The sequence below is a fragment of the Nerophis ophidion genome, linkage group LG28, assembly GCF_033978795.1.
Source record: "Nerophis ophidion isolate RoL-2023_Sa linkage group LG28, RoL_Noph_v1.0, whole genome shotgun sequence".
NCBI lineage: Eukaryota > Metazoa > Chordata > Actinopteri > Syngnathiformes > Syngnathidae > Nerophis > Nerophis ophidion.
The window spans coordinates 20,689,958-20,705,788 of record NC_084638.1 but is presented as its reverse complement, the minus strand read 5'-3'; the positions used below and the strand labels follow the sequence as shown (position 1 = coordinate 20,705,788).

Sequence of the window (15,831 nt, the reverse complement as noted above, 5' to 3'; positions counted from 1 at the left end):
GACAAGTTGTCGAGTATGTTCACTTTTTTATTTAAGGACAAACTTGCTATAAGAAACACATGTTTGATGTACTCTAAGATTTTTTGTTAAAATAAAGCCAATAATGCAATTTTTTGTGGTCCCTTTTATTGTGAAAACTACCAAAATATAGGTATAGAGACAACACTAGTAAGAACAGAATTTGTCGGTTGATTCTTTGACTACCTTAGTAGTCATTTTTTCACTAGAGAGATTAGTCTCTAGGATGCAGCCAAGATAGGTAATCTCATTTTTGTTTGTTATAATATTGTCACCCACTTTGACTGTGGAGTTATTTGCTTTTCTAAGGTTAGGAATTAACCCAAACACATGTGTACTTGCAAGTACCGCAAGTCTAAATTTGCCAGTTTGTCATTGAAAGCCTTCCAAGTCTAGGTCTCGAGGGTTGTAGCTTTGTTTGTTTTGTGGCCGTCAGCCTCAGTTCTATTTTTCTTTATAGATACAGAAAATGATGGAATGATCACTTACGCCGCATACAGTAGTTCCACTTGTGGTGATCTTAGACTGGTCAGAAGTACCAACAAAGTCTATGAAGGTTTAGAAGGACTCAGTCACCCTGGTAGTTTGCTTAATGAGCTAAGTGAGACAATGTTGGTGGCACAGCTTAGTGAAGGTTTTAAAAATGGGTGCATCCTTTCGGGACATATGTGTTCCAGTCCCCAAGAAGATGTAAACATGTATCAACATGTTTACACACAACTCACACACTCACCAAATACATTTTACACTCTAATCAAATCTAATTAAAGTTATGATTTTACTTCCTGATTGTGACTTACATGCAACAATAGGTGAAAGTAAACATTTATGTTCAATAACCAAAGTAGTCAACACTTGATTTATTAAAAGAACATAAAGGTGACTGACTTTCCTTCAGTGTGTCGTAGATGGTCCTCAATTCCTAAAGAGGAATTGTTGATGGAGATACTCCATAAAACACCACATAGTGAAACATGTTTTTGGTAAAAAATCATTTTGGTCCAGCCAACAAAACGACCACAAAAAAGTATTTTGCATGATGACAAAAACATATAATGAATGATTTTTTAAGTGATTTTGGAATTAGATGTTTTTAATTTCCATTATATTATAGTTATAGTATACTATGTCATTGAAAGAATAAGGTTAGGTTTACAGATAACGTTTAGGTGTCATAGACCGTATACAGAATACAATATTTACACACTTTACTAACCCGGTTTCCATATGAGTTGGGAAATTGTGTTAGATGTAAATATAAACGGAATACAATTATTTGCAAATCCTTTTCAACCCATATTCAGTTGAATGCACTACAAAGACAAAATATTTAATGTTCAAACTCATACTTTTTTTTTTGCAAATAATTAACTTAGAATGTCATGGTTGTAACACGTGCCAAAGTAGTTGGGAAAGGGCATGTTCACCACTGTGTTACATCACCTTTTCTTTTAACAACACTCAAACGTTTGGGAACTGAGGAAACTAATTGTTGAAGCTTTGACAGTGGAATTATTTCCCATTCTTGTTTTATGTAGAGCTTCAGTCGTTCAACAGTCCGGGGTCTCCGCTGTCGTATTTTACGCTTCATATTGCGGCACAAATTTTCCATGGGAGACAGGTCTGGACTGCACGCGGGCCCGGAAAGTACCCACACTCTTTTTTTACGAAGCCACGCTGTTGTAACACGTGCTGAATGTAGCTTGGCATTGTCTTGCTGAAATAAGCAGGGGCGTCCAAGATAACGTTGCTTGAATGACAACATATGTTGCTCCAAAACCTGTATGGACCATTCAGCATAAATGGTGCCTTCACAAATGTGTAAGTTACCCATGCCTTGGGCACTAACACACCCCCATACCATCACAGATGCTGGCTTTTGAACTTTTCACCTATAACAATCCGGATGGTTATTTTTCTCTTTGTTTCGGAGGACACCACATCCACAGTTCCCAAATATAATTTGAAATGTGGACTCGTCAGACCACAGAACACCTTTCCACTTTGCAGCAGTCCATCTTAGATGAGCTCAGGCCCAGCGAAGCCAGCGGCGTTCCTTGGTGTTGTTGACAAATGGGTTTAGCTTTGCATAGCAGAGTTTTAACCTGCACTTACAGATGTAGCAACCAACTGTAGTTACTGACAGGGGTTTTATGAAGTGTTCCTGAGCCCATGTGGTGATATCCTTTACACACTGTCGGTTTTTGATGCGGTACTACCTGAGGGGTCAAAGGTCCGTACTATCATCGCTTATGTGCAGTGATTTCTCCAGATTCTCTGAACCTTTTGATGATTTTACGGACCGTAGATGGTAAAATCCCTAAATTCCTTGCAATAGCTCGTTGAGAAATGTTGTTCTAAAACTGTTCGACAATTTGCTTACAAATTGATGACCCTCGCCCCATCCGTGTTTGTGAATTACTTAGCGTTTCATGTAAGCTGCTTTTATACCCTTTCATGGCACCCAACTGTTACCAATTAGCCTGCACACCTTTGGGATGTTCCAAATAAGTGTTTAATGTGAATTTCTTAACTTTATCAGTATTTATTTCCCCCTTTCCCAACTTCTTTGTCACGTGTTGCTGGCATCAAATTCTAACGTTAATGATTATTTGCAAAAACAAAAAAGTTTATCAGTTTGATCATCAAATATGTTGTCTTTGTGGCATATTCAACTGAATATGGGTTGAAAATGATTTGCAAATCATTGTATTCCGTTTATATTTACATCCACTCAATTTCCCAACTCATATGGAAACGGGGTTTGTACATCAGTGAGTGTAAAGTTAAGAATGTCTCAATCAATGTTGCCTTGTACTTATAAAACTTTTCAAATTGCCAAGTCGTTTTTTTGTACTCACTTTTCAATTAATTTTAGTGGCTGGGACAAAATGAGGTAATTCCCGTGTTTTTATTAGTTGTTTTGCTCCACACTTTTAACACAACACACAAATAATGTCATTGTGTTAACAGTGTCAGTACAAAACTATTTTTATTCTCTATTAATTTTACTTACTTATTTACCCAACAGACGTCCAGCAGCCCCCCCATATTAAAGAGGAAGATGAGGTAGAGTGTCTTCTAGGACAGGAGGAGGCTGATGTCAGCAAGTTTCCACTGACTGTTGTCTCTGTGAAGACTGAAGAGCATGAAGACAAACCACCTGAGTCCTCACAGCTTCATCACAGTCCAAGTAAGCACAACATCCACATATCATTTTATTCTCAGGGCATTCAATCCATCACAACTGGACTCTTCACTTTGTCTTAGAAGACGTTTGTCCTGTCATCCAAGTAGACCTCATCAGTTCATGCTCATAGACTTAGTCTTAAATCTTTTCATTGGAATTTAGAGGGAACTGCACTTTTTTGGGGAATTTTTCCATTATTCACAATCATTATAAAAGACATGATGGGATATATATACTATATATAAGGGACGGCGTGGCGCAGTGGAAGAGTGGCCGTGCGCAACCCGAGGGTCCCTGGTTCAAATCCCACCTAGTACCAACCTCGTCACGTCCGTTGTGTCCTGAGCAAGACACTTCACCCTTGCTCCTGATGGGTGCTGGTTAGCGCCTTGCATGGCAGCTCCCTCCATCAGTGTGTGAATGTGTGTGTGAATGGGTAAATGTGGAAGTAGTGTCAAAGCGCTTTGAGTACCTTGAAGGTAGAAAAGCGCTATACAAGTACAACCCATTTATCATTTATTTATTTATATATATATATGTATGTATGTATGTGTATATGTATATATATATGTATATGTGTATGTATAGAAACTTTGCTTGGTGAGATCAATGACAAAACTTTACTCCAGGTTCAAGGCAGGAAGCAAAATGAAATCCACTTTCAAACCAAAACACTCGCAGTGTGTGAACTCGACCACAAGATGGCGTCATAGCAGAGACAACGATACAGAGTACAGATTTACACTGTAAACAACCTAATTTTTTCTCCAAGTTTACACATCATTAGCTGACATTAAAATCACAGGGGCCGCTGGAGCCTATCCCAGCTGCGCTCAGGTAGAATTGAATTTATGGCAATATAGATTATTTTAGGCCATATTGCCCACCCCTCGTAAAAAAGTGGTCTTCTTTTCCTGTGAATAATGTTGTAAAGAGCAGTGTGTTTGTTTTCAGGCCTGTCCATATAATAACTTGTTATTTTAAGTACATGTAAACATACTGAGTGCCTCCTGTGACTGAACAAATCTGGACATTTCTCAAGCCTGTTTGTCATTTTGTGTCCTGCAGACGTCTGTGAAGAAAAACTTTTGCCTGAAAAACAGGAGCGTAGCTTCAGGATGGTGAAGAAGGATCCATCAAAGAGGAAGACCAGGTGTCACAGACCCTCTGGCGTCTCTTTTTCCTTTTTGTCACAGACCCTTTCCTGTAAAATGGAAGAGGAAGACTCACTGACGCCCCACATTAAAGAGGAAGAGGAGGAACACAGCATCAGTCAGGAGGGAGATCATCTTGAAGGACTGGTGGAGTGCCCAGTGACTGGTGTCCCTGTGAAGGGTGAAGATGATGAGGTCAAAGGTGAAAGTGAGGAGAGGGGAGGGGGGGAGCCTCCAAGCAGCAGCTCAACACAACACATGACAACAGAAGCTGATGGAGACCACTGTGGAGGATCACAAGCAGACAAGCTCTTAGCTCCACTATCAGATAGTGAGGACACAACGTCACACTCTCCTGACACTGATGATGAAGACTCTAAAGATGATAAGACATGTCACACTGACAACACTCACTTGAAATGTTCTCAATGTGAGAAAACATTTAAATACCATTGGCATCTGAAAACACACATGAGAACACACACTAGAGAAAAACCTTTCACCTGTTCAATCTGTGGTAAAGGTTTTGTAGAAAGTCGCATTTTGAAAGTACACATGAGAACACACACTGGTGAAAAACCTTTTATCTGTTCAATCTGTGGTAAAGGTTTTGCACAAAGTTCACGTTTGGAAAAACACAGAACAATACACACTGGAGAAAGATCTTTAATCTGTTCAATCTGTAGTAAAGGTTTTGTTGTAAGTAACAAATTGAAAGCCCACATGAGAACACATACTGGTGAAAAACCTTTTTCTTGTTCGTTCTGTGGTAAAGGTTTTACAGAAAGTCAATATTTGAAAGTACACATGAGAACACACACTGGTGAAAAAAGTTTTATCTGTTCAATCTGTGGTAAATGTTTTGCACGAAGTTCATATTTGCAAAAACACAGAACAATACACACTGGAGATAAATCTTTTATCTGTTCAATCTGTAGAAAATGTTTTGGACAAAGTAACCATTTGAACGTGCACATGAGAACACACTCTGGTGAAAAACCTTTTTCCTGTTCAACCTGTGGTAAAGGTTTTACAAGGAAGGAATATTTGAAAGTACACATAAGAACACACACTGGTGCAAAACCTTTTTCCTGTTCAATCTGTGGTAAAGGTTTTACTGAAAGTCAACATTTGAAAAGACACAAGAGAACACACACTGGTGAAAAATCACATTCCTGTTCAATCTGCGACAGAAGCTTTTGTGAACGATCAAACCTTGTAGTACACATGAGAAGACACACAGGAGAGAAAGTGTTGAGTTGCAGTGTGTGTGGTGAAAGATTCTCTTATAAGTACCAGTGTAAGAAACACAAGTGTGCTGGTGAGAACAGCAGCAGCAAATAATACTGCAGGATGTGTATTAAACTGTCATGACTTTAATTTTGACTTTCTACAACATCAGCACATATAACATGCGTGACGTTGTTTGTGTAACAATCTTTTAATATGCTTCAACATTTATAGTTTTTCAGTAAAGTACATGCATTAAAAAGCAACATTGTGTACTTTTATTTTTACAAACTATTGCAAGAAAAAAGCATTTTACTAAAAAGGTCAGTAAATCCAAAACAGTACCAAAAATATGATGAAGGCCTACTGAAATGAAATTTTCTTATCAAAACGGGGATAGCAGGTCCATTCTATGTGTCATACCTGATCATTTCGCAATATTGCAATATTTTTGCTGAAAGGATTTAGAGAACATCGACGATAAAGTTGGCAACTTTTGGTCGCTAATAAAAAAGCCTTGCCTGTACCGGAAGTAGCAGACGATGCGCGCGTGACATCACGGGTTGTAGGGCTCCTCACATCCTCACTGTGATGGAGTAGGTTACTGTGGATATGAAATGCTGGTCTGATATCTTCTTAGGACAAGGACTCCGGTCAGAGAGTAGGCCACAGAGAGGCTTTCAGGCACTATTTTAGTCAGGAACGCACATAATGCTGTTTACACAATCACCCAAGAGCCCATACTACGCAGAAATGCTACAAACAGGAAATGATGTCTCAGAATAGATCGCCAAATTAAGAGCACAGGAAATCTAACATCTCAAAACTGCGTCAGAATAAGATAAGACTAAAACCCTTTCAGACACAGCCGCCCCCAAAATTAGCTATAAATTTGAACTTCGAAGGAAAGTGTTATGTTAGTCAGTGTCATTCTCATCTTCCCAAGCCGGCAACCGCACCAGGCGTACAACGGGCCGCAGGTAAGTCTGTCCCTTGATATTCACTTGGGCTGCTCGGACTCGGCCATCTGTCCAGGGCAGGTCTTGACTACTCTGCCGATTGACCACTGGGACCTGGGTAGTTGTGGGTCAACCACCATCACGACTTGTCCAGTGGTTAAATTGTCCGTGTCCTTATGCCACTTGGACCGCTTCTGTAGGTCAGGAAGATGGTATCGAATGAAGTTGAACCAAAAATTGTCCGCTAGTACCTGGCTGTGTCGCCACCGCCGTCTGCTCAGTAGCTCACTGGATGCACATATGGCCTGTGGAAGCGATGCATCTCGTTGTCCCATAAGCAGTAGATTTGGAGTGACTGGGTCTGGATCAGCAGCATCTGAGGAAATGTACCCAAGCGGCTTAGCGTTGAGTATCCCTTCTACTTCAACCAGTACAGTTTGCAGTACAGGTTCGGACACAGTCTGCTCCCGCACTACCACTTGGAGAGCTGCCTTTATTGACTTGATTTCTCTTTCCCAGGTTCCTCCAAAATGTGGTGAGCTTGGAGGGTTAAATCGGAACTCGATCTTTTGTCCTGCCAGTTGTTTTTGAAGAGATGCTTCCAAGGTCTGAAAGCTTGCCTTCAGCTCAGCAGCGCCTCCTAGGAAATTAATCCCTCTGTCGGCCAGGATTTCAAATGGCTTACCGCGGCGAGCAATAAAGCGGCGTAGTGCCATTAGAAAAGCGTCAGTGTCGATGCTTTCAAGTAAGTCGAGATGCACACAGCTTGTCGTCATACACTCAAATATAATTCCCCATCGCTTATCTGTTCGTCGACCCACCTTGATATTGTAGGGTCCAAAGCAGTCCACTCCTGTTGACCAGAATGGTGGCGTATATAGGCGGAGTCGTGCAGGGGGCAAATCAGCAATCTGAGGAGCTACAGGGCTTGCGTGCCACTTTTGACATTCCACACAGCTGTGCTGGTGCCGTTTAATGTATTCTCTTCCTCTCAGAATCCAGAACCACCTCCTCATTTCGGCGAGCACTCGCTCAGGACCTGGATGAAGAAGTTGGTTGTTATACCTTTTGATGAGGAGTTTGGTGACATGGTTTTTGGGATCAAGGATGATAGGATGCATAGCATCGGGATCTAATTCCTCTGCTCTACGGAGCCGGCCTCCTACTCTCATCAGGCCGATCGCTTTATCATACTCAGGGGCGAGCATGATGAGGCGACCTTGCTTGGGGATAGGTTTGTCAGCAGAAATCATTTCCACTTCTTCAGGGAAGGCCTCACTCAGTGATTGTCTTAGCAGGTGAACTTCGGCCTCCTGTGCTTCTGCAGGTGTCATGGCAGAAGTTTTCTGGTTGCTAGCTGCCCCGTGAAGGCTCTCGTAAGTGGCTTTGATGAGATCGTCCCAGTTATCTATGTTGGAGATGGACATTGTGGGTGTAATACAGGATTTGACTCCACAAAACACTGTCTTTCGGAGTTCCTCTTCATCTTGTTCTTGAGCTTCCTTCAAATTTAGCTCCGGCCATGTGTCGGGATGCCGAAGGAGAAACTGTGGGCCTCGACCCCATCGGTTAGGTTGGGTAAGCTCATGGAGGGTCTTACAACGAGTGAGGTCATCGGCGGGATTTTCATGTGTGCTGACATAGCGCCATGTTGACCCTTCCACCAACTCTTGAATTTCCGCAACTCTGGTGCTAACGAAGACCTTGTGTCGGCATAAGTCCGATTTCAGCCATGTTAAGACTGTGGTTGAAGTGGGTAAACTGTAGCAGGGACTATGGTAGGAGGAGATATGTTAGCAAAGGTATAGCTAATACCTCAGAGTTGCGGTAGTAGAAGGCTGATTCTCTGGAGTAACAAGGTGGACTTGGGGTAAAGGCGGACTGGTTGTGACGGTGGAATCAACTGCTGTGGCTGAAAGGGCTGATGGTGGAGCATTTGCTGCCGGACTAGTGTGTCGAGATCCAAGCTCACCTTGTGAGTATGGTGGTGCTCCACTTTGATCAGCTGGGAACCGAAAGTTGAACTCACATTCGCCAAGTGGCCTGGATACAACAGAACTATGAGTGTCCTCCTTTAAGAAGGATGTAATTAAAGTAGCTTTCTCCAACTCCATTTCCTTTTCTACCAGTTTACGTTGCAGCATAAGACGTCTCGTAATTGCCTCTTTTGTCTTTAAGGCCATCTCCGCGTCCTCATCCAGTTTACGTCGTTGCCTTTCTTGTTCTCTCAGAAGTTCCTCCTTTTGCAGGAGAGCTTCTCGGGATTGTTTGTCCAGAAGCTGGTACTGCTCATCAGCTAGGTTTTCCTCTCTTATTTGTCGGTGCACTTCCGCCAGTTCCATTTGTTTTACTCTCTCCTCCAACATTGCAGTCTGTAGGTCTGATAATCCCTCAGTGGTGGACCTCCTGGCTGACGAGCAGGAACTACACTGAGTCTTGGCTCTACTGCGTTGAGAGGCAGGTGATGGGCTTCGTGGAAATGATGCTCTCCTCCCAGGGGTCGGGGCTCCAATATCAACAGCTACGGTTGATATATGTTGAGATTGGTATCCAACTTCATAGTCATCAAGATGTGCTGGCAGTTGTCTCTCTCGTTGGGGTCTAGAACATGCTGCTGGATCTGCAGAGGCTTGTTCTGACTCCATGTTGTCTTCAGATGATTATCAATCCGGCTCGAAGGACCTTGTGATAGAGTAGGTTACTCTGGATATGAAATGCTGGTCTGATATCTTCTTAGGACAAGGACTCCGGTCAGAGAGTAGGCCACAGAGAGGCTTTCAGGCACGATTTTAGTCAGGAACGCACATAATGCTGTTTACACAATCACCTAAGAGCCCATACTACGCAGAAACGCTACAAACAGGAAATGACGTCTCAGAATAGATCGCCAAATTAAGAGCACAGGAAATCTAACATCTCAAAACTGCGTCAGAATAAGATAAGACTAAAACACTTTCTGACACTCACATTGTTTACAATCATAGCCACCAGCAGCGAGAGCGATTCGGACCGAGAAAGCGACAATTTCCCCATTAATTTGAGCGAGGATGAAAGATTCGTGGATGAGGACATTGATAGTGGAGGACTAGAAAGAAAAAAAAAGATACAAAATTAAAAAAGGCGATTGCAGTGGGAGCGATTCAGATGTGATTAGACACAATTACTAGGATAATTTTGGAAAATCCCTTATCTGCCAATTGCTGTGTTGCTAGTGTTTTAGTGAGATTATATAGTACCTGAAAATCAGAGGGGTGTGGCCACGGGTGTACGGACCGCTAGTGTCTCCATGGGACGAGGTAATAGTTGCCGCAGCAGCTGCAGGACGACGGTAAGAGCCAACTTATTACCACAATTTTCTCACCGAAACCTGCCGGGTGACATGTGGTCGGGATCCATGTTCGCTTGACCGCTCTGTTCCATAGTAAATCTTCACCTTTGGGAATTTTAAACAAGGAAACACCGGCTTTGTTTGTGTGGCTAAAGCCTAAAAGCTTCCCACCTCCATCTTTGTACTTTGATTTCTCCATTATTAATTGAACAAATTGCAAAAGATTCAGCAACACAGATGTCCAAAATACTGTGTAATTATGATATTAAAGCAGACTACTTATAGCTTGGATCGGGCTGGAAAATAATGTCCGCTACAACCCGAGACGTCAAACGCACGCGTCATCATTCGCGTAATCACACCGCGACGTTTTCAACACGGCACTTGGCGGGAAATTTAAAATTGCAATTTAGTAAACTAAACCGGCCGTATTGGCATGTGTTGCAATGTTAATATTTCATCATTGATATATAAACTATCAGACTGCGTGGTCGGTAGTAGTGGGTTTCAGTAGACCTTTAATATTTAGTGTATATACATTTTGTACAAGATCATCCATCCATTATCTACAGCTTATTCCCTTTAGGGTCGCGGGGGGCGCTGGTGCCTATCTCAGCTACAATCGGGCGGAAGGCGGTGTACACCCTGGACAAGTCGCCACCTAATCGCAGTTGTACAAGATCATTTACTTTTAAAATGTTTCACTTCATGAATCATATGTCGGGTCTCCATAATCCTTTCTATTATCTTGTTAACGCTTTTTTAGTGTACATATTGTGTTGTGTTTGTTTTGTATGCATGTCCCCAGACCATAATGCAATATATAGATGAGAGAAGATGGCATAAATATCCGTGGAATGTTATGAATGAAGTTTTGTTTATAAGAATCTACATTTGTGAATAAAAAAACATACTCTGACCAATTTTCCCTCCAATTTTTAATGTGTGAGCAAACGCCAGAACTCCTTGAGCATTCAGTGGCGCACATGTGAGCGACGGCAGACATGCACACTGTTATGCGCTTATCTTTTCATTCGATTTTGTGCACGGCCTCGTTTTGCGGTGCGCAGAGGACGCGTGAGCAGAGTGCAATTGCACAGGCGCGTACCTTATAGGGAACGTTGCTCATGACATATATTGTGTTTAAAACATGTGTTTCCTTTCTTAGAATCCCCAAAACAATATACATTTCAGGAAACATCAGCAAGTTCGGAATGTTGGGGAGAAGCCAATAACGCACATCATCCCACAGAGCTTCAATGTACATTCATTCATCAAATTAATTGACTGTTGATTATATATTCCCATTACAGAAAAAACAAGTGTTAATCGCAAATCAACACCTTAAAAGTTATCTAAAGGTTTAAATACCGGAAATTACAAAAAAAAACTAACTTCTTTTGCCTTTATCTGAATGGGAAGTTTCAGGATATTTGTTTGTTTGTTTTTGTTCCAGAGGAACCACATTTAAGAAAAAGAATCGTGTAATTTTAGAGTTTGATGGCTGTAATATTGTGTCCAGCCACCAAAAGCCCATAAAGTTCAGGAGTTCTATAGTCCGTGTTATAAAAAAGATAATATGCTCCATTTAGAATGTTTTAAGCGGAAGCCTTTATAATTCCAAAATTCATTTTTGTCTATTTGCAGGTCGTGCTTTAACAATTAATTCTTCAAATAATAAAATACTTTTATCACTCAGTAAGTGCATTAGCGACCAAACCATTGCTGTACAAAGATGGATTTATTCTCATTTTAATACAACAACATGATGAAGTTGTGTTTGTAGATTAGTGTCCAGTACAATCAATCAATGATCAATCAATCAATCAATGTTTATTTATATAGCCCTAAATCACAAATGTCTCAAAGGACTGTACAAAACACTACGACTACGACATCCTCGGAAGAACCCACATAAGGGCAAGGAAAACTCAGACCCAGTGGGCAAGGAAAACTTGCCCACATAGTGGGCAAGTTACCATCTACCATCAAGTACAACAACACTTGATGGTAGAGATGGGTACCATTCACTTTTCAACCGATACGGAAACAATTCCAGTACCTCGAAGTCGATACCAGTCTTCAACAGAACCACTTTTTTGTACTTTTGTGTGTGTTGATAAAAACCTCGTTTCCATATGAGTTGAGAAATTGTGTTGGATGTAAATATAAACGGAATACAATGATTTGCAAATAATTTTCAACCCATATTCAGTTGAATGCACTACAAAGACAAGATATTTGATGTTCAAAATCATAAACTTTTTTTTTTTATTGCAAATAATAATTAACTTATAATTTCATTGCTGCAAAACGTGCCAAAGTAGTTGGGAAAGGGCATGTTCACCACTGTGTTTCATCACCTTTTCTTTTAACAACACTCAATAAACGTTTGGGAACTGAGGAAACTAATTGTTGAAGCTTTGAAAATAGAATTCTTTCCCATTCTTGTTTTATGTAGAGCTTCAGTCGTTCAACAGTCCGGGGTCTCTGCTGTCGTATTTTACGCTTCATAATGTGCCACACATTTTGGATGGGAGACAGGTCTGGACAGCAGGCGGGCCAGGAAAGTACAAACACTCTTTTTTTTTTACGAAGCCACGCTGTTGTAACACGTGCTGAATGTGGTTTGGCATTTTCTTGCTGAAATAAGCAGGGGCGTCCATGAAAAAGACGGCGCTTAGATGGCAGCATATGTTGTTCCAAAACCTGTATGTACCTTTCAGCATTAATGGTGCCTTCACAGATGTGTAAGTTCCCCATGCCTTGGGCACTAATGCACCCTCATACCATCACAGATGCTGGCTTTTGAACTTTGCGTCGATAACAGTCTGGATGGTTCGCTTCCCCTTAAGTTCGATGACACGATGTCGAATATTTCTAAAAACAAATTAAAATGTGGACTCGTCAGACCACAGAACACTTTTCGACTTTGTATCAGTCTATCTTAGATGATCTCGGGCCCAGAGAAGCCGGCGGTGTTTCTGGATGTTCCTGATAAATGGGTTTCACTTTGTATAGTAGAGCTTTAACTTGCACTTACAGATGTAGTGACAAACTGTATTTAGTGACAGTGGTTTTCTGAAGTGTTCCTGAGCCCATGTGGTGATATCCTTTAGAGATTGATGTCGGTTTTTGATACAGTGCGGTCTGAGGGATCGAAGGTCATGGTCATTCAATGTTGGTTTCCGGCCATGCCGCGCTTACGTGGAGTGATTTCTCCAGATTCTCTGAACCTTTTGATGATATTTTTGACCGTTGATGTTGAAATCCCTAAATTTTTTGCAATTGCACTTTGAAAAACGTTGTTCTTAAAGGTCTACTGAAACCCATTACTACCGACCACACAGTTTGATAGTTTATATATCAATGATAAAATCTTAACATTGCAACACATGCCAATACGGCCAGTTTAGTTTACTAAATTACAATTTTAAATTTCCCGCAGAGTTTCTTGTTGAAAACATCGCGGAATGATGACGCGTGTTTGTGACGTCACCGGTTGTAGTGGAAATATTAGCCCAGCACCACTTACGGCTAAAAGTCGTCTCTTTTCATCGCATAATTACACAGTAAATTTGACATTTGTGTTGCTGAATCTTTTGCAATTTGTTCAATTAATAATGGAGACTATAAAGAATAATGCTGTTGGTGGAAAGCGGTGTATTGCAGCTGCCTTTAGCACCAAAACACAGCCTGTGTTTCTTTGTTTGTTGTGAAGCTTTAACACAGAGCGGTCAAGCGAACATGTTTCTTTACGTCAACCAGCAAGTTTTTGGATGGGAAAATTGTGATATTAAGTCAGCTATTATCGGAGACTTCAGTGGATTATTGGACTTCCTCGTGCAGCTCAAGAAAGCAGCTGTGATCTTGGCTCCTCCATCGGCTTCTCTCAGAGACACTGGCGGTCACCGCAGCCATCCGACTTTCAGGTATGTCTTTACAATCTCACTAAAACACTATTAAAACAATAAGCAGATAAGGGATCTTCCAAAATTATCATAGTAAATGTGTCTAATTACATCTAAAACGTTCCCACTTCCGCCGTCTGGAGCTGTCGCTTTTTCTTATTTTTTTATGTGCTTCACTCTAACTTTCCTTATCCACGAATCCATCCTTCGCTCAAATTAATGGGTAAATTGTTGCTTTTTCGGTGCGAATATCTCTTGCTGCTGGAGGCTATGATTATAAACAATGTGAGGATGTGAGGAGCCCTGCAACCCATGACGTCACGCGCACATCGTCTGCTATTTCCGGTAAAGGCAAGGCTTTTTTATTAGCGACCAAAAGTTGCAAACTTTATCGTCGATGTTCTCTAATAAATCCTTTCAGCAAAAATATTGCAATATCGGAAATGATCAAGTATGACGCATAGAATGGACCTGCTATCCCCGTTTAAAGGGGAACATTATCACCAGACCTAAGTGGGCGTCATTATATACTTTGATGGTGCAGAAAAAAGACCATGTATTTTTTTAACCGATTTCCGAACTCTAAAAGGGTGAATTTTGGCTAATTAAACGCCTCTCTCATATTATCGCTCTTTTTGCGATGACGTCAGAACGTGACGTCTCCGAGGTAATACAGCCGCCATTTTCATTTTCAACACATTACAAACACCGGGTCTCAGCTCTGTTATTTTCCGTTTTTTTTTTACTATTTTTTGGAACTTTGGAGACATCATACCTCGTCGGTGTGTTGTCGAAGGGTGTAACAACACCGACAGGGAGGGATTCAAGTTGCACCACTGGCCCGAAGATGCGAAAGTGTCTGCCGCCAGACCCCCATTGAATGTGCCAGAGTGTCTCTACATTTTACCGGCGATGACAGACATGGCACAGAGATGTATGGATAACCTGCAGATGCATTTGCAACGATAAAGTCAACGAAATCACAAAGGTGAGTTTTGTTGATGTTGACTTATGTGCTAATCAGACATATTTGGTTGCGGCGTGACTGCCAGCTAATCGATGCTAACATGCTACGCTAATCGACGCTAACAGACATGGCACAGAGATGTATGGATAACCTACAGATGCATTTGCAACTATAAAGTCAACGAATTCACAAAGGTGAGTTTTGTTGATCTTGACTGCCAGCTAATCGATGCTAACATGCTACGCTAATCGATGCTAACATGCTATTTACCGGCGGTGCTAAAGCAGACATGGCACAGAGATGTATGGATAACCTGCAGATGCATTTGCAACTATATTACGTTTCCTTCCGCCCACATTTAATGCGAAAAAACCCACTTACCAATCGAAGGATTTAAGTTGCTCCAGTGTCACGAGATGCGAAAGTCCTGATCGTTTGGTCCGCACATTTTACCAGCGATGCTAACGCAGCTATTCGGCCATGCTTTGGCTATGAATAGCGTCAATAGCTGTTCGCTCAATACCTTCAGTTTCTTCTTCAATACTTTCATACTCCAACCATCCGTTTCAATACATGCGTAATCTGTTGAATCGCTTAAATCGCTGAAATCCGAGTCTGAATCCGCGCTAATGTCGCTATATCTTGCTGTGCTATTCCCATTGTTTGTTTACATTGGCAGCACTGTATGACGTCACAGGGAAATGGATAGTCGCATCGCAAATAGCGAAAATCAAGAACTTTAAAGCTTTTTTAGGGATATTCCGGGACTGGTAAAATTTTGAAAAAAACTTCAAAAAATATAGCAAGCCACTGGGAACTGTATTTTATTGTTTTTAACCCTTTTGAAATTGTGATAATGTTCCCCTTTAAATAAGAAAATCTCATTTCAGTAGGCCTTTACACTGTTTTTACTATTTGCTCACGCAGTTGTGGACAAAGGGGTGTACCTCACCCCATCCTTTCTTGTGAAAGACTGAACATTTTTTGGGAAGCTGTTTTTATACCCAATCATGTCACCCACCTGTTCCCAATTAGCCTGCACACCTGTGGGATGTTCCAAATAAGTGTTTGATG

At 41.3% G+C, this 15,831-nt stretch overlaps 1 protein-coding gene across 6 annotated transcripts in view; it reads left to right on the top strand.

Moving 5' to 3' along the window:
• Nucleotides 1–15,831, top strand: part of LOC133545406 (gastrula zinc finger protein XlCGF28.1-like) — an 85,088-nt gene that overhangs the window by 13,011 nt on the left and 56,246 nt on the right. For 4 of the 6 annotated variants that reach the window (XM_061890955.1, XM_061890957.1, XM_061890958.1 and 1 more), the window contains 2 exons: nt 3,050–3,211; nt 4,277–5,858. In XM_061890955.1, coding sequence (XP_061746939.1) covers nt 4,327–5,706 — 1,380 coding nt within the window. In that variant the 5' untranslated portion in view covers nt 3,050–3,211; nt 4,277–4,326 and the 3' untranslated portion in view covers nt 5,707–5,858. Of the gene's footprint in view, nt 1–3,049; nt 3,212–3,837; nt 3,945–4,276; nt 5,859–15,831 lie in introns of those variants that run through there. The other 2 variants (XR_009804819.1, XM_061890959.1) reach the window with 2 other exon arrangements.